This window comes from Morus notabilis, unplaced genomic scaffold (genome assembly GCF_000414095.1).
Source record: "Morus notabilis unplaced genomic scaffold, ASM41409v2 Scaffold57, whole genome shotgun sequence".
In the NCBI taxonomy this organism is placed as follows: domain Eukaryota; kingdom Viridiplantae; phylum Streptophyta; class Magnoliopsida; order Rosales; family Moraceae; genus Morus; species Morus notabilis.
Window position 1 is genome coordinate 409,547 of NW_010357689.1, and position 26,262 is coordinate 435,808.

The 26,262-nt window shown below is 37.2% G+C and overlaps 3 protein-coding genes across 4 annotated transcripts; 2 read left to right on the forward strand and 1 right to left on the reverse strand.

Moving 5' to 3' along the window:
- Positions 1-3,121: 3,121 nt before the first annotated feature.
- On the reverse strand, positions 3,122-6,374 carry LOC21401528. 2 transcript variants are annotated; one of them, XM_010090632.2, is made up of 5 exons: positions 5,938-6,374; positions 5,620-5,699; positions 3,990-4,108; positions 3,273-3,349; positions 3,122-3,163 (listed from the first exon to the last, which is right to left on the reverse strand). In XM_010090632.2, exons 1-5 carry the CDS (start codon positions 6,170-6,172, stop codon positions 3,138-3,140), a joined length of 537 nt encoding a protein of 178 aa, XP_010088934.1. In that variant the 5' UTR covers positions 6,173-6,374; the 3' UTR covers positions 3,122-3,137. The 2 variants fall into 2 exon arrangements, with proteins under 2 accessions (XP_010088934.1, XP_024030187.1); XM_024174419.1 differs by lacking the exon at positions 3,122-3,163 and having other exon boundaries at positions 3,178-3,349.
- Positions 6,375-9,091: 2,717 nt separating this feature from the next.
- LOC21401529 (putative pectinesterase 11) lies at positions 9,092-10,918 on the forward strand. Its single transcript, XM_010090633.2, has 5 exons — positions 9,092-9,270; positions 9,435-9,594; positions 10,043-10,228; positions 10,302-10,537; positions 10,668-10,918. The coding sequence occupies exons 1-5, from the start codon at positions 9,092-9,094 to the stop codon at positions 10,876-10,878; spliced, it is 972 nt and encodes a 323-aa protein (XP_010088935.1). The 3' UTR covers positions 10,879-10,918.
- Positions 10,919-24,909: 13,991 nt separating this feature from the next.
- Positions 24,910-25,689, forward strand: LOC112094217 (uncharacterized mitochondrial protein AtMg00810-like). The gene has a single exon (XM_024174580.1). The coding sequence runs from the start codon at positions 24,910-24,912 to the stop codon at positions 25,687-25,689; it is 780 nt and encodes a 259-aa protein (XP_024030348.1).
- Positions 25,690-26,262: the final 573 nt, after the last annotated feature.

The window sequence follows — 26,262 nt, forward strand, 5'->3', positions numbered from 1 at the left end:
TTTCCCTAACCGTGAATGTAAGATACAAATATAAAACTTATTTAAGGTGCAATGTCCAAATGTATTAATTAAAAATAACCACTTTGTGAGCAAAAAAAATTAAAATTAACCGCTCATATAATCCAGATCCACCTCTACTTGCAGGGTCACACCATCGGCACAAATGCAATTCACACGGAAATTAGTTAGTCTCGAGATGAAATTGTAGTCATTTTTTAAGTTATAGTGACATGTTTGTATAAAAATAAAAGGGTTAATTTTAAATTTAACCTCCGAAAAAAATAAAAATTATCTATTAAGTAACTATTTTGATACTTTTATCATTGAGGCATCAATTTCTTGATAGTTTTAATAACGTGTGACTTTTTAATAGATCGAAGTGCGATTTGTAACATTTTGAAATTCGTGAGTTAAAATGAAACAAGTTGCATGTATAGTTGAAGGATCAAAATCAAAATCAACCAAAGAAAATATTAAGGAAAAAAAAGAGAGGAGAGATGTAGATTGGGGTACTTTCCTTCGTTCGTGACTACCAAGTAAACGAGAGGCTTAATTCAAAAAGGTACTTTACCCAGCCAATTGTTGGGCCTAAATGCGCAGCCCAACTTAGTCAAAAAAGTAACGGACAATTTTTAAAAGGGAGAAAAGGAAAATAGGTAAGGAATTTAGATGAATTAAAATTAATAGATCAATAATTTACATAAATTAATAAATAGGTTAAATTATTATTTTTATTCATAATTTGTCTGGTTATGAATCATAACTTGATAAGTTATTGACGGTTTTTATCCATAACTTGTCTGGCTATAAACCATAATTTGACAAGTTTGTCCATAACTTATCTGGTTATGAACCATAACTTGATAAGTTATGGTCTATTAATTTCTATAACTACAAATTGACCTATATACTTTCTTAAGCTTTTCATATTGGCCTATTTTTTACTATTTCCATTTTTAAAAATACCTTTAAAAGTCTTTTTTTTATTTTTTATTTTTATCTCTTAACATTAACTCATATATTTTAATCTTTTACACTTAAACTAATCAAGAGGTAAAATTTTTAAAAATATATATTTTTAATAAGTCAAATACTTAAAAAAGACAGAACCAACAATTTTCTCAAAGTAATTCGTACGGCCAAAAACAACTATGGGTATTTCTCAAGGAGACAATTCCACAGCCACAAACAACTATGGGTATTTCTCATGGAGACAATTCCACCGGCACCTTGACATTCAAGTGTTAGGAAGAAAAGAGTATACAAACATGCTCAGGTAATCTAAAGTTCATACGAAAAAATCTAAAAAAATCTAAAGAAGTTGCATTAAAGTAAAAGAGAAGGTGAGTATTTTATTTTCCTGTTCATGGGTTGGGTTGGTGCAGGTTAGGATTTTTTCTTTCATCGCCTCAAAGGGTACAGGTTACAAATATTTGGCATCAACGATGTTAAAACAATTTTACAACCCAATAATGTTTGGGTTAGGTTGGGGCAGTGCGGAGTGGGTTGGGTGATCGGTTTCAACATTCAAAGAATCAAAAACTCAAAGTTTAATCTAACATTCAAAGTTCATCATCAAATAAAAATAATAACTCCAACATTTAAACAGATATAAATTTAAAGTTCAATCCAACATCAAACATGAAGTAAAGTAATCTATCCAACATCAAACATAAATTATTCTACACTCATAAATTAGTCTTAACATAAAGCAAATGTAGAGACTTAATGAGACAAGTTAGAACGCGGGTTGGGTTAGGGTGTGCAGGCCATTATAGGGCCAACCCACACTCCGCCCCAAAACTTCAGGCTAGACATTGAATGGGCTGAGAAAAAAATTTAATACTAAAAATTGCATTTTTCGGATTGGGTTGGGGTGGGGTGGGTTGGGCCTGCGAGTTTTGTAAGTTTACGAGCAACCTATTCCCATCTAATAATGTATTTACTAACAAAATTAATAATAGACATTTAGTGAGCCCATACAATATAAAAAGAATGAGAAAATAAAATGTCAATCCTTAAATCCTCTTTGGTATTAATTTCCATTAAAAGGATAAATGCTAGATTTACTTGTTTGATCTTTAATAATTACTTTATAGTAATGATTATTTAGTTGTGTAAAAGGACCTTTTAACAATTACATTAATAATAGTAAATATGAAAAAAAGAATGTGATTGTTTTCCATTAACAAGTTAAATAAACACTTAAAATGGAATCAATGATACTAAAACAATATTCAGATTGGCTTGAAAAGAGTTATGTTGGCTTATTTTAATGTAAAAACTGTTTTTGAACCTGTTTAAATGGACAATCTTAAAATACTTTTGACTTGTATAAGTACTTTTAAAACAAGTCACATTCTTGATACTTATGAAAAGCTTTCTTTATTTACCTTTTTAACCTTTTATTTATGAACAATAAATTAAAAATTCCATCAATATTCTTGTATTACATTTTTTTTTAACAAGTATTTTTGACTTATTTATTCAAATAAATTTAAAAACTGTTCAAAAATATAAAAGTACTTTTTTATGTACCATCTAAACTTTTCTTTTTCTATTACTTAAAATGCACCTTTGTTTTTCTTTCTAATTCTATTATTTTTTTGCTCTTTTACTTTCTTTCCTTTACGGTTGAATAAACACACCTAAAAGTAGTGAATCTTTTTTTTTTGTTTTTTAAATTTTTATCAAAAACAGTCTATTTTCATACAATTATATACCTTGTATAAAACAGTTTTTGTATAAAAATGAGAATTTTCAGTATGCTATATATAAAAAAAATAAATCCTATATTAAAAATTTAGAGTTATTAGTTTCACCGTTAAATTTGTATTAGATATTCTTTTAATTTAAGTTTGACCTGATTTAGAGTTCATAAACATATATTATAAGTGTGGATACAATGGTGTAGAGAACTCCAAATATGAAAAATATATTCCAATAATCAATAACTCTACCAACATCCTTGGAAAAATTTAAAACCATATGTGAGGAACATAGTGATAACTTTCATATAAAAACAATTCAATCTTCGTCACTTTAATTAACCGATACAAATTAGCTGGCAATATTCTTACGCATAAAGGCACAAGATGCTAATGGCAAGACAATATTTTACATACATCAGAGCTCTACTAGATCACAGACTCATCTCCAGCTTCTGCCAATTGAGCATTAAAAAAAAAAAAAAAAAAAGGGATTAGAATCTGATCTAACCCTTTTAAGGAAATTCAAACCTCAATTACTTGGCTTTCTTTTTTTTTGGTTACCTTGGACAGGAACAATTATAACGGGAGCTGATTTGCAATTGTGGAAGCAGTGCTCGCTCACACTTCCCTGTATTACACTGAAGAAAATCCCAACAAATTAAAAGCTAACACATGCTTAATTACGGACACGCAGTGTGCTACACGTTATCTCGAAAACAGAGTAAAACAAAACAAAAGACGCGTCTTATGTGTCCACGACACAACTAATTTATGATTGGACCATACCCGTGGACTCATATGGTGACGACACCCATCTTCTATTAAGACTTATTTAGAAGAGTTTTTTAAAGGTTATTTTTAGTTTTCTAAGTGTAAAAATTACTTTTAAAAGTATTTAGATCATCAGTTAAAAAAATTTTAGTTTTTTAAAAGAATTTTCAGTTAAAATTAAAAATTATGATTTTTAAAAAATATATATATTTTTAAAGAGACTTTAAAATTTATACTAAATTTTAATTAAGACATTATAAACTTAACTCAACATTTTTATTCATTATTAGAAAATTTAAAAATTATTTTACCTTATTAAACTCTTTATTCTAAACACTTATTAAAAATCACAGTTTTTATTTTTTTTTTCGTCTACCCGTTAAAAGCAAAAATAAAAACTCTACTAGATGAGTCTTTAGTCCATGATGTTCAGCTCTACCAGTGTCATATTATTATTAGTATTATTCTCTTGATATATAAATATATATATTAGGGAGAGGAAAGAACCTTTGAAATATGCTTCGGCCTCTGGTACCCATGACCACAGCTGCAGGCTTTACCCTTTCGGCTTCCTTGCAAATTAATTTACCAGCATCCCCTTCAACAATTCGTGCTACAGATCTAACCTATAATTTCATGAATTTCCTTTTTAAACATTTTGTACCCCAAAATTAAAAACTAAAATAAACACCCAACAAAACCAGCATAAGTCTAAATTTAAAAAAAGAACTTTATTTTTATGAAATGATTAAAACTTGTAACACTTGAATCAAAACAAATGTTCATTTCATAATTCAAGTCATAATTCAAGTTATGACTTGAATTGTGTATATAAGAGAAAAATATTATAACAAAAAAGTTAAATTTAAATTTTTATGAGAGAAAACACTGTAACAATAAAACTTAAATTGTGAAATGAATAACGAGAAATTTAATGAATGCAAGTGATGTTAAAAAATGAATTTATATAAGAGAAAATATTGTCATAGAAAAAATTGAACTTAAATTTTTTGTAAAAGAAAACACTACAGCAAAAACATAAATTATGATTCGAACTAACGAAATGAAAGAGTAATGTATAAATAAATATGCAATCTCTAAATTACAAAAGTACTAATAGTCATTACAATCGTCAGTGGCAGAACCATAATTTTTTTTTTAAAAAAACGGTGTGAACTGAACTGAAATTTTGAACTAATTTTATAAAGAGAACAATTTTTTTTTTTTATTATCTTCATTCAACTATTTGTATGAAATAAACTTATTATGGAGTTGAATTTTTTATGTTTAAAGTTTAGTTTCTAAAAACTTGGGAAATTATATGGTACTATAGTTGATTTTACAAGAGATTTTAAATGTGGACAACAATACATTTAATATTCAAAGTTAAAGGTATAATTGAAAATCTTAAACAAAAAGTTATGTAGAGATGACTTGAAAAATTTGACCGGGCAAACGAAAGAAAAAAAAGGAGAAAGAGAGAAATATGTCAAACTTGAGATGAATTAAAATTAATAGGTTAATAATTTATATAAGTTAATAAATATGTCAAATTATTATTTTCGTCCATAACTTGTCTGATTATGAACCATAACTTGACAAATTATTCACGATTTTTATTCATAACTTGTCTGACTATAAACTATAACTTGACAAATTTATCCATAATTTATCTGGTTATGAGCCATAACTTGACAAGTTATGACCTATTAATTTCTATAACTAAAAATTGATCAATATATTTTCTTAAGCTTTTCATATTAGACTATTTTTTACTATTTATGTAGAAAAAAATACCACTTTAGAATTGGGCTTAAACTTTACAGGGAGCCTTGAGATCGGGGGCGGAAGGGGGGCAGTTGATCCTGAGAGCCTAAAGCAGCTCTGCCCCTAAGAATCGCTATCAATTTCAAGCTTCGAATCCTATTTTTCACTTTGCCAGAACACGATGAATATTTGTGTCATCATACGTACCCGTTAAGTTGCATAAATCTATGTATTATAGTAGTAAGTTTAAATAAATTGTAGGATCCTCCTATTTCATTATCGAAATCCAAGTTTCAGTATTATTTATGTCAACAAAAGAAATAACACACGAATTGGAAGGAAAAAAAGAAGGGTCAAAATTAACACAAACCATGGCTATTTCAAAAGCCTCAACAGCAAGCTTCTCCATTAACCGCTGGGTTGCCTCGTAAACGACATCGTTCTTCAGACCTAAATTTGTAACAAAAACAAAAACATATATAGAATAATAATGAGCTATTTTCGTAGGGTTGTTTATTTTTAAATATCAAATTAAATCAAAATCACGTCAAAACGAAAAAATAAACAAAACTAAAGAACTCTAATATAGTCATGTCCAAAATTGATAAAAGTGAAAACAAGATTTCAAAAGAACACTACAAATGATAAAATTGAAGAGAGAAAGCGATAAAAAAAAAAAAAAACTAACTGGAAACGGCATGAACGAGGTGGATGGTGTCGGCGAGCCTGCAGAGGTGGATCAAGGCCCAATCGAAAGCGTGCTTGCTATTGGGCCCATGATCCACTGCAATGAGAATGTCTCGGCCTCGTCTTCTCTCTCCTGTTTCTCTCTCTAGCTCAGGCTCGGTAACCACGGGGATCAAAGAGGGAAGCTTCACCTCTCTCCAGTTGTACTCTTTCACGTCTTCCATCACAGTTTCCATATCCTCGACACAGCCTTAATCCCAGAATTAGATCTCGTAATATGTCTGTCTGATTAATAAATAATTGTCTTTCTTTTGTGTGGTTTTCCTTAATTTGGGGTTGGATAATTACGAGGTTGTTGTGAGATATTGAGCAGTGGCAGGATTTTTTTGGGGACGTTCTTAACTTAAAGGATCTCTAGCTATCTAGCCCGAAGAAATTGACTTTTTCTTTTCCTTTTGTTTTTAAAGTCCTGAAGAAATTGACTTGCGTGTCTAATCTTCTTTCTTTTGGGATAATTTTCAGTTTGCGTGTCTAAATTTTGTTCAAGACTAGTACTACTTTTCTTTGGCAACTTTGTGACAGGTCCCACGTTTTTTTTTTCTCGGTTTTTTATTTCTCGAATCAGAGAATAATATTTGATAAATGAATAAATAAATAAAGATGGTCTCTACAAAAGAGAATTTTTAGGTCTGCCATAGTAATAAGACATGTTAAGTAAACAAAAAGTGTTTTACTGAAATTATCCAGCCCTCCAGACGTAATCTATTTGATTATTACTGATAATCTACTAGATATCACCAAAATCAACGGTGATAAAATAAATTGAACATAAATTTAGATAGTTCTTGATAAAATAAAATTAAAAACAGTCTTTGAAGTAGATACTAAAATTTAGACAGTTGTGTCGTTAACCCAATAGATTCTAAAATTTAGACGCTTATATCGTTATCCGTCTAGTTTTTATTGCCTAACTTTTTATATCGGCCAATGCTACTAAACTATAGAGTTTTCCCAAAATTAAAGATTTTCAAAATATAAAATAGATCAATATAATCAATATTTAATATCCTTCTAAAGTTCTCGCTCTCTTACGGCCAAACAAACAAACCCGATTATTAGACATAAGAGGCGGCTCGTCTATTAGTGAACTATCTCTCTAGGAATTATAAAAGATATTCCAATAGAGAAACACAAATGAATTAAATATAGAGAAACACAAATTATAACAATTAATATAGAGAAACACAAATGAATTAAAGTGAAAATCACATTAACAAACACTTAGAATATTCAGAGCGTAGCAACGTTAAAACTACATTAAGTCTCTAGCTCTAAGAGTTTAGCTAGAACAAGACATCAAGAATCCCAAATCAAAACGCATAAACAAACTAAATCCATAATCAATCACAATTCTCAGAGAATAACACAAATTCAAAGTTAAAATAGAAGAAGAGAGAGAGCATGAAAAACTAGATGCCAATTGAGCTCCGCAATCTTCAATCTTCTTTCGGATATTCAAGCAAGCCCTTGAATCCTTATATTCTCCTCTTTAGGGTTCTGGGTTTTTTATCCAAAGAGTCACTTTAATTCTCAACACATTTTCTATTTACACCTCCTCAAAATCAATACAAAAGAGGTCTTAAAATACTACAGTACGCGTGGAGGCGCTGCAGCGAATAATTTTTCCGTTGCAGCGCCGCTTAAGATTTCTAAAAAACTCTAGTGGCGCAAGCTTACCCGTTGCGGCGGATAAATTTTCCACTACAACGGATAAAATAAAGTGGCTAGAGGCTTTGATCTTTCTTTATTAAGCTACGTTGATATCCAATTTCTAGGCTCATCAATTTATTTCACTCTCATTAGTCTAAGTTTTCAAAAATAATTTCACTCCATCTCCCAAGTACTGAGTAAAATAGTACGCAAAACCAATTATGCAATATCCCTATTAGCCTAACCGAATCAAGCATCTATTAAGCAAACTAAATTTTGACTACCCAAATTAATTGGCCTCCTAAACTCAATTAACTCTAGTTTGTGTTTCTCAAATCTCAACAAGGGAAAGTAACTCTCCCGAGCCTAAATCCACACATCTATATCTCTAATTCATGAAAACACAAATTAGAACAATTAATATAGATAAACACAAATGAATTAAAGTGAAAATCACATTAACAAACACTTAAAATATTCCAAGCGTAGCAACGTTAAAACTACATTAAGCCTCTAGCTCTAAGAGTTTAGCTAGAACAAGACATCAAGAATCCCAAATCAAAACGCATAAACAAACTAAATCCATAATCAATCACAATTCTCAAGAGAATAACACAAATTCAAAGCTAAAATAGAGGAAGAGAGAGAGAGCATGAAAAACTAGACGCCAATTGAGCTCCGTAATATTTAATCTTCCTTCGGATCTTCAAGCAAGCCCTTGAATCCTTGTATTCTCCTCTTTAGGGTTCTGGGTTTTTTTTTATCCAAATAGTCACTTTACTTCTCAATACATTTTCTATTTATAACTCCTCAAAATCAATACAAAAGAGGTTTTAAAATACTGCAGTACGCGTGGAGGCGCTGCAGCGAATAATTTTTCTGTTGCAGCGCTCCTTAAGATTTCTAAAAAACTCTAGTGGCGTAGGCTTACCCACTGTGGCGGAAAAATTTTCCGTTGCAGCGAGTGTGTAGTTTTCTTGCTCTCAGGCAGGAAATCTTCTACAGTAGATGGATTTCCCGCTGCAACAGGTGTCTGATTTTGAGAAAGATTTTCACCTTCTATATAGCCGAATTAGCCTTTGGTTCTTCATGAAAGTTATAGTTCTATCTCGCATCTTTTTAACGCCACTAAGATCACTTCATTTAGACTTTAGATTAAAAAGTTATCCTCAAACACTGAAGTATGTTTTCAAATTAATCTAATAAAAACACATTAAACTAACAAAAATGTTTGGAAACTTAAAAAACTCAAGCTCAAAAGTACTTTGTGAGTAAAATACTCACTCATCAGATATAGCTTTGCGTCGTTTATCTGCAAACCAATTGAGAGAAATTAAGTTAAAAAAGTAATAATCACATGTTTGCACATGGATTTTAGCGCACATGTTAAGTTTTGTAAAGGCTATATAACCTTTATGGTTGAACTAGTTGTTGTCTGTACTTTCATGGCAGTTTCCAATACTACTACTGCTGCTAAAGATCCTACAGATATGTCCACTGCCATTCTTATTCGGGTCGATCAAACGGGGAAAGGAGACTTTGGAAAGATACAGGACGCCATTGATTCTGTTCCCTCCAATAATTCAGAACTGGTTTTCATATCGATTAAGCCTGGAACTTACAGGTGACTTTTTATCATACTCAACAACATGTTACTGCATAGCTAATTATGGTTAAATAAATTTACTATGCTATTGATTTTTATTGAAGCTCTTGAAATTAATGTTGATATTATCTTATTTAGCGCGTGAATTATCGTTTTTTCTTATGCAAAATATATATTTGCAGAGAAAAGATTGTAGTGCCTGCTGATAAACCCTTCATAACTTTGAGTGGCACAAAATCATCAGACACTATAATCACATGGAATGACAGCGGGGAGATATTCGCTTCTCCCACACTCTCTGTTTTGGCTTCTGATTTTGTTGGACGATATATCACAATTCAGGTTTATATCTCTTTTGGCATAATTTACTTTTGAATTAACTTTCTTTTAGGGGCCGTGAATTAGGCCTTTTTTTTATTTTGATTTTGGTGTTTTTTGACTTGAAGATCAGAAGCCGCACTTGGTCACCTGACAACTTCTTCAATTGGTTTTTGTATAAGAGGGAAAATTTACACTGACAGTCCCAAACTTTGACCAATACTACCGTGACACCCCTTTGATCGAACTTAATTACAGTGACACTCTTTTGACTATGAAAATTTCTAATAATCATGGCGCTTGTCATTGCATATAACTAAAAAGTCAGAGGGTGCCGGTGTAATTTTTTCTATAATTTGTTGATTAAGTTATGATTGTCGAAAAGTGAGTTCTAAGCATTAGTTGGTTCGAACTGGTATATGCATCCTTGCTAAGATGTTGACCTCAAAACATGTTCTGATTCTGTTTACAGAATACTTACGGAACGAGTGGTAAAGCTGTTGCGCTAAGGGTGTCGGGCGACAGAGCTGCGTTCTACAGTTGTAAGATCCTCTCTTATCAGGATACCCTCTTAGATGATGTAGGCAAGCATTACTTCAACAACTGTATTGAGGGAGCTATTGACTTCATTTTTGGGAATGCTGCTTCTCTCTATGAAGTGAGTGAAATTTCAAAGCACAACAGAATCAGTTTTTAATCTATGTGTATAACCATATACCTTGTTCGTGTAGAAATGCCATTTGCACTCACTGTCTGAGAGAGATGGAGCTATTACAGCACAACATAGAGTATCTTCAGCAGAGAACACTGGTTTCACATTTTTAGGCTGCAATATCACCGGCGTTGGAGCCTCTTTTCTTGGAAGGCCCTGGGGTGCTTCCTCTAGAGTTGTGTTTACATATTGTCACATGTCCAGTGCCATTATTCCACAAGGATGGAATGACTGGGGAGACGAAACCAAACAACGGTACATTGGTGATCTAGTTTAATATCTAGTTCTTTCAATTGGAAAATTATTCGTCGAAATTACCTTTTGTCTATTGATTTGGCAATATTAGCACAGTGTTCTTAAGCTGATGTCTGATTTCTGTTTGCAGTTCTGTGTACTATGGTGAGTACAAGTGTTATGGTCCTGGTGCAAATCGGTCGAAGAGGGTTGGCTGGTCGCGCAGCCTAACAAGCGACGAGGCTGCTCAATTCTTGACAAAGGACATGATTGGAGGGAAAAATTGGCTCAGGGATCCCCCAATCCACTTCAAGAGAGCCTCTGGCGCCCTTGTATCTTTGAATAGTGATGAAAATGAATAGAAGAAAAGGCATTATTTGTTTAAGAAATATATAATTCAAAGAGGCCAAACTCTCACTGGTATGCATGTGTTGTACGACCAACGTATTTGTGTCGTTTACAAATTGATGGCAATTGAATTGGAAGGAGATTGTAGAAATTTTACTTCTGTGATATCAAAAGAAAAATTGTTAGTTACAAAACTTCAAGATGAAAGTGAACTGCTGCACTAATTTGTCCCTAGCTCAATTAATAAATCACTATGGATGTCTTTGAGTAGAGAGGGAAGAGTCTGCCCATCAATAAAACATTCATTTCTGGTAGATTTTTGTTTCTAACCAGCATAATCATGCGGTACTCCAGACTACATAATATTAAATATTAATAGCGCCAAAATGCGAGAAAACAAAGAGAATAATAATATCGACATAACTTATAAGACCTGATAGACAGTTATAATCTTTCAGTTCACATAAAAACGCTAAAAAATAACTGTGTTACAACAATATAATATTGCAGAAAAATAAATATTCACGAATAAAAGATTGACACAATGATATGGTTATGGTAGGTTTTAGGATTGACTCACAAAAACAATGTTGCGCTCAAACAGTATTAACTTTAGTGGGCTTGGTTCTTGTAGGTTTTACGATAAATTTGGGTGTGCAATATCAAAGTGAAACTAGATGGCATCTGAAAAAACGATGTCAACTCTGTTATCATTGGCCGGACACGATCCTAATTTATATCAACAGAATAATACTATATAGTATTAATGGTGTTGAGCATCTCTCACTAATAAAAAATGGATTTCATTTTAATATTACTAGCACCTCTGATGCGCCTAAGTATTTTTCTATCAACTGGGTCGGCCATATGCCATGCCAAGTGGGCGGCCTAGCCCACTTGATGTCGATTTATGTACATTCTTAAGCAATCTTAAATTCATGTATCAAAACCCTTTAAAATTAAACGGACACAATAAAGAAAGAAGTTGATAGAGAAACAAAACTTAAAAAAGGGAGCTCGGGGTAGCCTATATTCCTTAAAAATTATGTTCACTAAGCAATGCAAGAGTACTTCAAACTCCTAATTGTGCAATGATAAATGTATACATAAATATAATTAATTCTTGAGTGAAAAAGTATTTCTATCCAAGCCAAAAAAAAAAAAAAAAAAGAAGAAATAAAGAAGAAAATTCCTTTAAGGCACGCTTGTATGGAGTAACCATCAGCCATGGGAACAAACCATCCGGTTTAATGAGCAATCTTATCATATCGAACTAATTAATTCCAACGTATAATTTTTGTTCATTGTAAGTTCATTTGATGGGAAAAAACATATCCGAGATCATATGTAGTACTTAAAATTATAGTGCTGCTAGTATAACAAAATTTCCCACCTCTTTATCATAATAATAATAATAATATTATTATTATTAATAAAGCTAAATAATAATTATAATAAATTCTCCCACCAAGTAATCTTTGATTTATTACTTAACTCTAAAAATGAAATCTCGCTACATTATTCACACCCTATTTGATGACCATTAATGGGTTGGTGTAACGGACTTTTATTATTATTATTTATTTCTTCTTTTAGAATACTCCACAACCCCCCCAACTAATGTTTTGTGTGGTGTTGAAGAAAAAAAAAAAAAAAAGTCTATTTCATTTATTCAACTCGAACTCCATCAACTGTAATGTTGGCGCAAGATTTTGTTCGAGGCAGGGGTGTCACCCAAATGCTCTCATCTCCATCTGCCTCTAAATCCTCTAGCAATTCCGAGATCGCCAACTTCATATTAGACTTTCTTCTTGCTCCACCCTGATGATGAGGCTCAGATAAGCGTGTAAAAGTCCCTGCAAACAATCCAACTCCCGGCCTAACTTTTATTGTCTCGTAGTCCCCCAAATTCACATACACATCAAACTTAACACCCACGTTAGATTTAACCTCAATTCCATAAACAACCAAAACCTCTTCCTCTTCTTCTTTCTCTTGCTTTGTTCTACATGGTTTTGGCCTATAAACCCTCACCGTCAACGGTGCATCTAGGACTCGGCCATTCTATTTATTGTTCGGCAACTTCTGTTGATAAATCTGACGGTCGAATAAGAAATGAGTAAAAATGAAGATAAAATGGACACCTTCTCAGAGAGGTTACGCACAAACAATAAACAGTTCATTATATTTCAGAAATTACAAACACTGACACACTTAAGTAGGTGCACCACAAATTATCTCGATTTTCCCTTCTCTAGTTCTCCCTTCCTAAATTCCTTGGTTGGTCATCCTTATTCTTCTCCTGATGTTCCGATTTAGTCACCAGGGCAGACCCTTCCATACCACTCGGTTTTTCTAGCATCACATTCCTTCGGCTCTCCTCTCCACGAATAATTGAGATGGCCTCTTCCAATGAAGGAACATCCTCTTTACTGAGTATTTGTAACCGAACTTGATCAAATTCAGAATTTAAACCAGCCAAATAATCATACACTCTGTCACCTTCAATGTATTTCTTGAGAATTGCTGCATCATCTGGGCACTTCATCTCGAACACTCGGTAGTGATCCAATTCCTGCCACATGATCTGCAGAAAATTGGCATACTCTGTGATAGTCATGTCTCCTTGCTTCATTCCATTTGTCTTGATCTTTATCTCATAAACCTGGGCTGCATTACGTGCCTTCGAGTAGGTACGTTGAATGTAATCCCATATCCCCTTCACACTAGGCAGAAACATACAAGTATCACTAATGGCTTGTTCCATTGAATCCCATAGCCATGACATAATCATTGAATCCTCCTCATCCCATGCCACAAATCCAGGGTCTGTTTTTGCTGGTCCAGTCCCAAGCAGATGGCTGATTTTTCCCTTTCCTTTAAGGTATGTGCGAACGACTTGGGACCACTTGAGATAGTTTCTCCCGTTGAGTCGATAAGAGGCTCTAATATTCTGCAAGTCTCTGGTTTTCTGGGCAGGAGAAGCCTCCTCAGTAGTCACGGAAGTGCTGGTAGCCTTGGAATCAGACATAATTGAATGAAGGGGAAGAAAAAGTGGATTTCAAGGAGAGGATAATGCAGTAATGGCCGGCAGCAATGAAGGCTGCTTGGCAGCGACGGCAGCGATGAAGGCTACTTGGCGGCGTAAACCCCAGAGAATCGCCCTAGGTCTCTGATACCATGTTGCAAACTAGGGATTGGAAAATTATCTTTGTATTTCCATATATTGAATAATTACATAGCTAAGTATTTATAGAATTTACATAGAGAGAAAATAGGAAAGAATATCTACCACAATTCCTGAAAATCAGAGATTGTGAAAACTAATTTTCCTAATTGATTTCCTGCCTAAAATACCTCTCGACAGTCATGAATCAATTTTTTAAATATATTTTTTTTTTTTTTTTTTTTTTCCTTTGTTTTTTCCTTTGTTTTTTTTTTTCTCTTCAAACCATGTTATTTTCTTTTCTATTTATCGTAAACAGTTTAGTTGTTTTTTCATCGAAGCATGTTTTGCAGAATTTAGTTGATCTTGGAGTAAGAGATTGTGTTTGGGTTTAATTATGCAATTAGTTGTACAATCATCCAATACATGCAGTGTCAATTTTTATTTTGATTGGTTTTCAACTTTCTACCCTTGAGAAATGCTAGCGTCACTCTTTTTGTTGCTCTCTGTCACTTTCTGCATTCTTTGTTTGACACGTGGACTCTTACTATCTCATTTTCTGTTTAAATAATGATATATCATGTTAGTGGAGTCAAACAGTGAATGCATATAGTGACGAAGATAGCGACAGAAAAAGTGATGTTAGCATTTCTTTTCTAGTCTTAAATATCTTCAACTTACAGACTTTACATGAAAATGAGATGTTCTTTATTTCTTCTCTTTTTGGTGTTTCTCAGTTTTCAAAGTTTTCCTTTTTATGTGCTTAAAGTTTACAGATTATTAGACATTGAGTCCGATTCCTTCACGACAGCTTGCCCACACTTGTTAAAATTATCTTTTATGTACAAAAGGACCAAAGCATTACCCTTTTGCGAAGAGTACTCAAAATAAGGTACAGTGCTACTGTATTCAAGTAAAATTTTATGAGGTTCTTTACTTCTACTCATGCAATAACTTTCATATTAGTAGAGTTGGTCTCCCACTATTTTGAAATTTTGGCCTTGAATTTTAGTAGCAGAGATTAAAATACTTCATATTAAAGATTATTGTTTGTTCATTACTTTTACCTTTTCTCACTCCGTGCAATTGTGGCCTGCCGGCAGAGAGCTATTCACTGGAGGACCACTAAGAAGATATTTGCTCATCTGTGGAATTATTGTTTTACCAAATCAATATTGTTTACCGTATATCCTTTACAGGTTAATATTTTTTCTTTGAAAAGAGTTAGCTAAATGTTTTGCAAGAAAATTCAGTATAAATGAAGTCACGTGTTTCTCTTATATTCTGGTATGAGCTTATGATAAAGTTAAGACGTTTCTAGTCTTCTTCGACCGCATAATTTTGTTTTAGACATGTTATATGAACATTGTTCTTTCTCTAAAAATGCAGTTGTCTTGGCCCTTTTGCATAGAGAGCTCAAAATTAGGTAAAGTGGTGCTTTTTTAGTGTACATTGTGGATAAAGAACAAAAAACATTCTATTAGAATTTAGGAAATCATCCTGGAGAAAAATATCAACTTTTGAAAATGGTATATTATCCAAGGAAATTTTTTGACTTTCCATCGTTTATTTACAAAGAGAACTAAAAGAGGGCTTGAAATGCAACTTATACCCGATGAGATAGAGTTGAGAAAGCTTACAATTGAGTGTGAACAATGATCAATGGATCAACGAGGCTTGCAAAAAAAAAAAAAAAAAAAAAAAAAAACAGGAGTCTAGAAAATGACTAAGCTTTTGCTTGTTTCATAGGTTTGAACCGAAAAATATGTGTTCAAAATGTTTTTTTTTTTTTTGGGCTACATTGTTCTCTCACAAAAATTTAAACAAATTTTAATTTCTGTTCAAATGGGCCATAAGAATGCATAGTAAAAGGGGCTTACAGTGAGAAAACGAATTAAAAGGTCCTTAACTTCAAATGTTACCTTATTATTGTTTCAGCGTGTGGACTTTCATTAGGTATTACAATGATATGCTTCGTTGAGAGGCAAGAGTTGATCTTTTGGCCTTTAATATCAGTGATTGTTTTGTTAAGAAGAATACAGAATAACTAGTCTGGCAGTAATTTTTACATGATGTATTATTGATTTTGTATTGCAGAGGGACTCAGAAATTGATTTGCTTGGAGTCACTACTATAGTTGTCGATATGCCTTATAACTGTATATAAATATAATTCACTTGATGTTGTGTTATGCTTCCGTGATAGTGTTTTATCGTAGTTACTTTTATAGGACTCAGTATGGTTTGTTATGTACATCTATCATTTGGAGAGGCTTTTATCTTTTTATTGTTTTAATTCTTTTTCAAGAGCTTTTCTGCCTCCTTCATTGTGGTTCTTCTGGTTCTTCTTTGGTATTTGGGTATCTTGGGATTAAGTGATTGATAATTGGCAAACTATGCAACTCCTTGATTTTTTTTTTCTTCTTCTTGGTGTTACAATAAAGATTTTGGGTTGCCAACTATCTCTGTAACATTTATCAATTACAATTCTATAAAAAAATAATTTTTAATTTTATTTCAGTTAATACATAAATCCACTCCTTGATATTTTCATGTAATACTAAGCAAATTGCAGAGGGGTAATGATTATTTTCCGCTAATCAATTTAGTATTCACATGTAGCTTCACGTAGCTGCTCTCACGTTTATACTGTTCGAAACTTTCGTTCATCTATTTTGTCGTCTTCTATACGTTTTAATTTATTTATTATTTTTTTCTCCGTAAGCGTCAGTGTTTTATGCTTTTTCTCCAACTTCTCTCTTCTTTTGCCCCTCTCTCTCTCTCTCTCTCTCTCTCTCTCTCTCTCTCTCTCTCTCTCTCTCTCTCTCTCTGCTTCTTGATCTTCTACCTCTCTCAATATTTGGATGGAGGAGCTGCTAATTTGGGCTTTGAGAGGATGCTGTCGAAAAAGTATTGGGCCTGTTTGTTTACGTTTTCTTTTTCGTTTTTCACGGTTTTCAAAGTAAAAAAATGAAAACGGGTGTTAAAAACGTGTTTGGTGTAATTTTTTTTAAAAAACAAAACAAAAAATGTTTTTGTCTTTTTGTGGAAATCAGAAAACGAAAAAAAAGTGTTTTCATTTTCTCGTTTTCGTTTTTTGTTTTCTGAAAAACGGATTTCACTTTTTTTTTCTTTTTCATTTTCTTCCCTCTTTTCTGAAACCGTTTTTGTATTATATATGTTTATTTAATATATTTATTTAATAATATTATTTATATAATATATTTAATAATAATATTTATTTAATATATTATTATTTGTTTTTAAAAATTAAACCACCAAACGCAGTTTCAGTTTTTTTTAAAACTGAAATCAATCTCTAAATAAAACTACCAAACGCATTTTTAAAAATAATTCAAAAATGAAACTAAAAACGTTTTCATTTTCATTTTCGTACAGAAAATAAAAACGTTTTGGAACCAATTCCAAACGCACCAATTATGTGAAGGTGAGATCTTTGCCCATGGAAAAAAAAAAAACTCGGGTTTTTGATCGGATGTTGTGTTTTTCTTTTTTATGCAGGTTGCTTCTCCTACTCCAATAGGGTACACCTCTTTTTTCTTTCACATGGGATTTTCCCGTTTTCATATATTTTGATGAGTTTTTTTTTTTTTGGCTGGAAAGGTTATCGATGAGTTTTTGTTTCTGGTTGTTTTTCTTATTGTTGTTCTTTTTTATTATTATTATTTTTTATAGTTTTACTGGGTTTTATTTTGTAGACTTGACTACATATGAAGTCTACTTTAACTTTTTCTTGGAATGGCTTATTTTATCTGAGGTGAAAGGTAAATTTCACCCCAAAAGAAGTAAAATCCTGTCGTTTTCATGTATTTTAAATGTTTGTTGGGTTCCTTTTGAGTAACACATAAAAAGTTTCCTGAACAGAACAAAGAAAACGAAATATGTTCAGGTTGGAAAATAAGAAACATTATGGCCCCGTTCATTTCGTCGATCCGAGTTTAGAATTCGAGTTTTGCTACAGTAAAAAGCTCTCAGAAACAGTCACATCTAACTTTTTTACTACAGTAAAAAGTTCTCACATAAAATCACATCTCAACTCGAATTATAAACTCGAATCAGCGAAGTGAACGGGCCCTATGGACACGAATTAAGCATTGATTGTTTCGAAGCATCAAGACTCTTGTATCTATTTTGAACACAGACTAGAAAGCTAAAAGCTTCAGAGCAGTTCTTCCTACTACAATAATGAATATTCTTTTCTGCCTTAAAACCTTCACTATGGATGTCACCTTTTTTGAAAACCAGCCATTCTATCCCAAATTCGAAATTCAGGGAGAGAATTCAATGGAATATCATATTTGGGATACTCTTCAAGACACTCGGGCAATTTTCCCGCAACCTGTCATTCAAGAGTCCTCCTTAACGCCTAACTCAACTGAATGCCATGTTGAACCAAATCCTGATACTCAAACAGCCCCACTCGAAGCCAATCCTCATCAACCTGACACTAGCAATCATGAACTCCATGTCTATTCTAGAAGGAGAAGACCCATTGAGCACATAAAAGACACTATGCAGAACCGGGGCTATTAAGAGCCAGAACCAAGTCCACCTGCCTCGGATACTCACACTGGTACGGATTCCTTATCCCTTGAGTCTCTTGTGCCTCACATTGATGATTTTTCTTTGCCAATTGCTCAAAGGAAGGGTTTCCGAGGGTGTACAAGCCATCCCATTGAGAGATATGTGGTGTATGGGCAGCTACAACCATCTTACAGGGCTTTTGTGACAAAATGATAGGTACCTTCCTTGTTATGTTTAGATTTTAAGAAAAATAGCTAGTAATCTGAATGATAATTCCCCAGAAAATTAGGTACAGTAACCTTTTATTGATCAACTCCTTAATTCTCCAATTACAGCCGTTGAACTCCGGCGACTAGACATAAATTAAGAAGGAAAACAAGAAAGATAGAAATCGAGGTCTCTCTTCCTCCCTAGGCCAACCAATGCAATCATAAGGTTCGATGCCCAGTCCCCCCACGTTCCCTCTCCTATATTCCTTTTCCCACTAATTCCCCTAACAGAATTGCCAACTTAGCATCCGTGTAAGGATTGTCCACGTCACTCCCCTTCTTCCCTTTCTTACCCCTCCCAACATAGGTAAATTTCAAAGGGGGCCCGGACAGGGTTCTATCAATACCCCCCATCGAGAGCCACCTTGTCCCCAAGGTGGAATTGAGGAAACTGTTGCCGGATCACATCCAAAGGCTCCCAGGTAGCCTCCCAACTAGGCAGGCCACGCCACACGACTAACCCTTCTACTTGGGTCGAATCAGCGCCAGGAATCACACGTGTGCGAAGGACATCCGTGAGTTCCACCACGAGTTCTAGCTCTTCAGTCAACTGCTCCGGCAGTGGCTGGTGCTTATACTCCCTACCCTTGAATGGCTTCAGTTGCGACACATGAAAAATCGGGTGGATACGAGTCTCAACCGGTAACTGAAGACGATAAGCCACCTCACCCACACGCTCGAGGACAGAGAACGGGCCATAGAAACAGGGTGAGAGCTTCTCATTTACCTTGCGCGCCAAGGACTTGAGGCGGTAGGGGCGGAGCTTGAGCAATACCAAGTCTCCTGGTGAAAAATTCACCTCGCAACGGTGGGCGTCTGCGAATTTCTTCATGCGGTGTTGTGCATTCACCAAATGGTGTTTCAAGCTGTCCAGCATTTGGTTCCGGATTTGCATCTGAAGGTTGACATCTTCGACCAAAGAAGGACCCTGGTCAGATTCCCTCACTGTTCCCTGCGGCCAACCAGCCATGACATCCTGGAAACGAAGCAAGGACGGGGGAAGACGGCCATAAACGGCCTGGAAGGGCGTGAACTTGGTCGAAGCATTGTAATTAGTGTTGAACCAATACTTTGCCCAAGGCAGAAACTGAACCCACTGTTTCGGTTTGTCACAGGCAAAGCAACGCAAATAAGTCTCCAGGCAGCGATTGACGACCTCAGTCTGTCCATCCGACTCCGGGTGATATGCGGAACTGTGATGCAACTTCTTGTCATATTGCTTGAAGAGCTCCTGCCAAAACAAGCTCATAAAGACGGAATCACGATCACTCACGATCGTTCGAGGAATTCCGTGTATACGGATAACCTCACGGATGAATACTTCCGCCACGTGCTTGGCTGCAACAGGGTGAGCGATAGGGCAAAAATGAGCGTATTTGGTCAGCCGATCGACCACTACCAGGATTGTATCAACGTTCCTCACGCAGGGAAGGCCTGTGACGAAGTCCATGGAAACGTCTTCCCAAATCTGCTGCGGAATAGGAAGTGGTTGCAACAATCCCGCCGGTGAAAGGGCCTCATACTTGGAGCGTTGGCATGTCGCACAATGGCCGACATAGTCCCGAATTGTCTTCTTCATTCCTGACCAACAAACATTTGAGCACAGTCGTTTGTAGGTGCGGAGGAACCCGGAATGCCCCCCCAAGGCTGAATCGTGGAACTCATGTAGCAAAAGTGGGATCCAACCGGAATTAGGAGGGAGCATAATGCGGTCCCGGCAACATAGGAGGCCATTCCGCAGTGTATACCCCTTGGTACTTACCTGTCCTGCCTGCAATTGGGACAGCAGCTGTGCACACTTGTCATCCGCCCGCTGTTCCCTTTTGATGGCCTCAATGTCCAACAATTGAGGCACAGATAGGGCCATAAAGGTACAAGTCCCCTCCTGTCGTGACAGTGCATCCGCGACGCGATTGGCAGTGCCCGGTTTGTATTGCACTTCGAAGTCATACCCCATTAATTTGGAAATCCAGTGAAGGTGTTCTGGGGGTAGGAGACGCTGGTTCATCAAGAACCGGAGGCTTTATTGGTCTAAGCGGACTACAAAATGTCTCCCAAGAAGGTAGTGACGCCACTTTTGAACCGCCAAAACCACTGCCATTAACTCCCGCTCATACACCGCCTTCAACCGTGAATTCGGTGAATGGGCCTTACTGAAATATGCTATCGGCCTCCCCTCTTGTAACAAAACCGCGCCTAGGCCTGTTCCTGAGGCATTGGTCTGCACCACGAAGGACTTGGAAAAGTCTGGCATAGCCAAGACTGGTAGGGTGGTCATGGCCAGTTTTAAAGCCTCGAAGGCACGTGATGCTGCTGCCGACCAGGAAAACGCCCCTTTCTTGAGCAGGTTCGTAAGGGGTTGAGCAAGGACACCATATCCCTTGACGAATCGGCGGTAGTAGCCCGTAAGGCTGAGGAACCCCCGGACAGCGCGCACGTTTCTGGGCTTCGGCCAGTTCCGGACGGCCTGCAGTTTTTCCGGGTCAGCCGAGACCCCTTCGCTGGAAATTATGTGTCCTAAGTACTCCAGCCGAGGCTGCCCAAAAACACACTTCTTCCTATTTGCGAACAGTTTTTCCGCTCGCAAAATCCCCATAACGGTGGCTAGGTGAGCCTTATGTTCCTCCCACGAACTGCTGTAAACAAGGATGTCATCAAAGAAAACCAACATGAACTTGCGCAGATAGGGCCGAAATACCGCATTCATCAGGGATTGAAATGTGGCGGGGGCATTTGTCAGGCCGAAGGCATCACTAGAAACTCATAGTGCCCCTCGTGGGTACGAAATGCGGTCTTCTCTATGTCTCCCTCCCGAATTCTGATTTGATGGTACCCTGCCCTCAAATCTAGCTTAGAAAATACGACTGCCCCGTTTAATTCGTCCAATAATTCATCAATAATTGGAATTGGGAATTTGTCGGGTACCGTAATTTGATTAAGGGCCCTATAGTTTACGCAAAACCTCCAACTGCCATTTTTTTTTTTAACAAGAATCACAGGGCTAGCAAAGGGACTCGTACTTGGCCTAATAACTCCCGAAGCTAACATTTCGGTTACTAGCCTCTGAATCTCCCCTTTCTGGACATAGGGGTACCGATACGGCCGAATACATGGCGGCACGGCCCCTTCCATCAATACAATTCGATGGTCTGCCTCGTGAACCGGAGGCAACCCCATCGGGGACAAAAAAACATCCTCAAACCTGTCCAACACCCCCTGTAAAGCCAGAGGAGCTACTGGGGTAGTCTTGGCTGCAGCCGTGACCTCAGTTTCACAAAGCTCAATTAAAAAAGCTAATTGGGGGGCCTTAAACCACCGAGAAAGGGAGTGCAAACTTACCTGGGAGCAGCTCAAGGTCGGATCTCCCTGCCATTCTACCCAACGAGAGCCGTCAAAAAACCTCAGCGTATATTGAGACCAATCCGCTCGGACTTCCCCCAGCGTCCTCAGCCAGGTCACTCCTAGCACAACGTCCGCGCATCCTAACTCAAAGGGGAAGAAGTCTTCCACCACGCAGAAACCTTGAATCCACAACTTGACCCCCTTGCACACCCCTTTTGCCAGAATTTCATGCCGTTCCCCACCTGAACACCATAGCTGGTCGTTTGGTCACAAGACACTCCCAATTCCTCCACCACCTTCGAAGATAAGAAGCTGTGCGATGCGCCGCTATCGATCAAGACCACCACTTGTCGGGACCCCAACCGCCCCATCACCTTCATCGTGTTTGATGAAGTGAAACTGAGCAAGGAGTTAAGGGACAAATCTACCTCCTCGTCCGGAAACCTAGCAGGAGGCTCCACCTCATCCTCCTTCGCCACCTCCGAATCAGTTTCTTCGTCGGCCACCAACAACACCTGTAGCTGGCAGTTCTTACATCTGTGGCCTGGCCCAAATTTTTCATCGCAACAAAAGCAAAGGCCTTTCGCTCGTCGTGCTTGGATTTCCGCGTCAGAGAGTCGCTTGAATCCCGGCTCGCGGCTGGCCGCCGCTCCCGGAATAATCGCGGATTCAGACTTCACGCGTGGGAGGGATCCAGTCTCCTTCGAACCACTGGACTGAAGGGAGCTCTGATTGAATGGGTAATTCCCCCTAGACTGGTCCGAATTAGGGACCCCTCGGCCTGGCCCATCTGATCTCCACACTCGGCCCATGCGCAACTTTCTGAACTTCTCTTGTGCCTCGTTTCGGTCCTCTACTTGCTGGGCCAAATCCATGGTTTCCTGGAGGTTGATGGGCCTATGGAGCTTGACCTCCACCCGGATGTCCTGCCATAACCCGTTCAGGAACGCCCCTCTGAAGATGGGCTTGGGGACTCCTCTCAGCGCCGCTGCCAATGTCTCAAAAGAGTCGCGATATTCTGCTACTCCCCCGTCCTGCTTCAGCGACATCAACCTCTCTGTTGGATCCCCCTCTCTCGCGCGGCTGAAACGGTATAGCAGGGCTGCTCGAAACTCCCTCCAGCTCGCGAATGGCTCCTGTGCCTCAGCCCACTGGAACCAGCCCAGCGCTCGCCCTTCCATACACACCGACGCCGCCATTACCCTTTCATTCTCCCCCACCTCGTTTATCGAGAAGTATCGTTCAGCTCGGAATAGCCAGCCGTATGGGTCTTCACCGGAGAAGATTGGCAGCTCGAGCCTCCGTCCACGGTGTTCGATTCGGCCCCGTCGTACCGGTAATTCCGGTCGGCCTTCGCGCTCCATCTCCCTTTCCCAGTCCCGTCCTCCTCGTCGGGGTACTGGGTCTCGTTCCCCCCCAAAGTGACGTCCTAGGAGAGCTTCCATGTGCGCCGTCGCGTCCTGCACTCTTTCCACCCTATCTGTCAGAATCGCCATATCTTCTTGCAGCCTTGGAACTGGATCCACCATCGCTCTGAGGAGTCGCACAGCCTCCTGGAGTTCTCCCATTCGGCGCTCGACGTCTTCCGTCCGATCTGGACGCATCTCAGCTGGTCGGTTTGCCATGTATCGGTGCTCTGATACCAATTTGATAGGTACCTTCCCTGTTATGTTTAGATTTTAAGAAAAATAGCTAGTAATTTGAATGATAATTCCCCAGAAAATTGGGTACAGTGACCTTTTATTGATCAACTCTTTAATTCTCTAATTACAGCCGTTGAACTTCGGCAACTAGACAGAAATTAAGAAGGAAAACAAGAAAGATAGAAATCGAGAGAATTCGAGGTCTCTCCTCCTCCCTAGGCTAGCCAATGCAATCACAAGGTTCGATGCCCAGTCCCCCCATGTTCCCTCTCCTATATTCCTTTTCCCACTAATTCCCCTAACAGAATTGCCAACTCAGCATCCGTGCAAGGATTGTCCACGTCACTCCCCTTCTTCCCTTTCTTACCCCTCCTAACATAGGTAAATTTCAAAGGGGGCCCGGACAGGGTTCTATCACAAAACTTGATAGTGTGCAGATTCCTAACTCTATCCAAGAGGCATTAAAAGATCCAGCATGGAAACGAGCGGTCGAGGAAGAAATTCGGGCCCTGAAAAGTAATGATACATGGATTCTTACAGAATTACCTTACGGAAAAAAGGCTGTGGGCTGCAAATGGGTATTTACGGTTAAGTATCGAGCATATGGAAGTATCGAGAGGTTCAAAGCTAGACTTGTAGCAAAGGGCTTCACTCAGTCATATGGGATTGACTACCAGGAAACCTTTGCCCCTGTTGCCAAGTTGAATACGGTGCGGGTCCTTCTCTCTCTTGCAGTAAATCAAGATTGGCCTCTTCACCAACTTGATGTTAAGAATGCCTTTTTAATGGAAATCTGGAAGAGGAAGTCTACATGGAAATACCCCCTGGTTTGGAAAACAACTCAAACAGCAAGATGGTCTGCAAATTGAAGAAGTCTCTATATGGTTTAAAGCAATCTCCTCGTGCTTGGTTTGACAGATTTGCTAAAACCGTGATAATGAATGGGTACCATTAGTGTCAAGCAGATCATACTCTTTTTGTAAAGTCCTCTCCTGGAAATTTGATTGCTATCCTAATCGTATATGTAGATGATATCATTTTGACAGGTAATGATGCAAGATAAATTCTAAAACTCAAAAAGATGCTTTCAACAGAATTTGAGATCAAGGATCTTGGAACTCTCAGATACTTTCTGGGAAAGGAGGTAGCTCGGTCTAAAGAGGGAATTGTCATATCCCAACGGAAGTACATTCTAGACTTGCTTAATGAAACAGGCATGCTTGGGTGCAAACCTGCTAACACGCCCATGGACTCCAACAAGAAGCTTAATACAACTGAGGAAAGTGTTCCAGTTGACAAAGGAAGATATCAGAGACTTGTAGGTAAGCTCATCTACCTATCACACACAAGACCAGACATTGCATATTCTGTCGGCATTGTGAGCCAGCACATGAACAATCCAAGTGAGGATCACTTAGAAGCAGTGAATAGAATTCTGAGATACTTGAAGACAACTCTGGGACATGGTTTATTTTTCAAGAAGTCTGAAAATCGGGATGTAGTTCTCTACACAGATGCTAGTTGGGCAGGAGAATTGACTAACAGGAGGTCTACAACTGGCTACTGCTCATATGTCTGGGGCAATCTCGTCACATGGAGAAGTAAGAAGCAAGCCGTGGTCTCTAGAAGCAGTGCAGAATCTGAATATCGTGCTCTCACATTGGGAATTTGTGAGGGAATGTGGCTTCAGCGGTTGTTAAGGAAACTCAAAGTTGAGACCAAAGACATGATCAAGATGATGAGTGATAGCCAAGCAGCCATTAGTATTACCAAGAATCCCATTCACCGTGACATAACGAAGCATATTGAAATTGATACACTTTTATCTCTGAAAAGGTCAACAATGGTATCGTGGAACTAAGATATGTTCCAACAAGCTCTCAAATTGCTGACATTCTCACCAAGGCACTTCCAAAGGAAAGCTTCGATGAACTAAATTCCAATCTTGGTCTGTACAACATATACAAACCTAGCTTGAGGGGGAGTGTAGAATTATGTAATTAGTTAGGAAATATCTATATTTGGTTAGAATAGATTTTTAGTATCTTTTCTTGATTTGTTTCGGTACAGCATATTTCCAGCTTTCCTATTTTGGTGGAATTCCTAATTTAGGGGATTCACTTTCTGTCTTTCCTTTCCTAGATTTGTGGACTGGTATGCCAGCCACCCTAGGTTAAATACTAGATTGTAATTCATTTGAGCAATAAGAAAAGTATTATTCTCATTAAAATCTTCAATATATATATATATATATTGTGTGTATAAAAAGGACTTATATTAACCAAGACAACAAACGAATGCCACCAAAAAGAAGCACGGAGAAAGCTAAACCAGCATCTCCATTCCATAAGATCACCCAGCACAGAGCTGGAAAAATCACTAATAGCATAGTTATCAAAACAAAAAGAAAACGAAGCCCATTTAGCTAAATTGT

Coding starts and splice junctions, on each gene's coding strand:
- LOC21401528 (XM_024174419.1), bottom strand. CDS start 6,172: ATGGAAACTGTGATGGAAGACGTGAAAGAGTACAACTGGAGAGAGGTG. Junction 5,700..5,937: donor CCTCGTTCATGCCGTTTCCA/GTTAGTTTTTTT, acceptor TTACAAATTTAG/GTCTGAAGAACGATGTCGTT. Junction 4,109..5,619: donor AGGCTTTTGAAATAGCCATG/GTTTGTGTTAAT, acceptor ATGAAATTATAG/GTTAGATCTGTAGCACGAAT.
- LOC112094217 (XM_024174580.1), top strand. CDS start 24,910: ATGCTTTCAACAGAATTTGAGATCAAGGATCTTGGAACTCTCAGATAC.
- LOC21401529 (XM_010090633.2), top strand. CDS start 9,092: ATGGCAGTTTCCAATACTACTACTGCTGCTAAAGATCCTACAGATATG. Junction 9,271..9,434: donor ATTAAGCCTGGAACTTACAG/GTGACTTTTTAT, acceptor ATATATTTGCAG/AGAAAAGATTGTAGTGCCTG. Junction 10,538..10,667: donor GGAGACGAAACCAAACAACG/GTACATTGGTGA, acceptor TTCTGTTTGCAG/TTCTGTGTACTATGGTGAGT.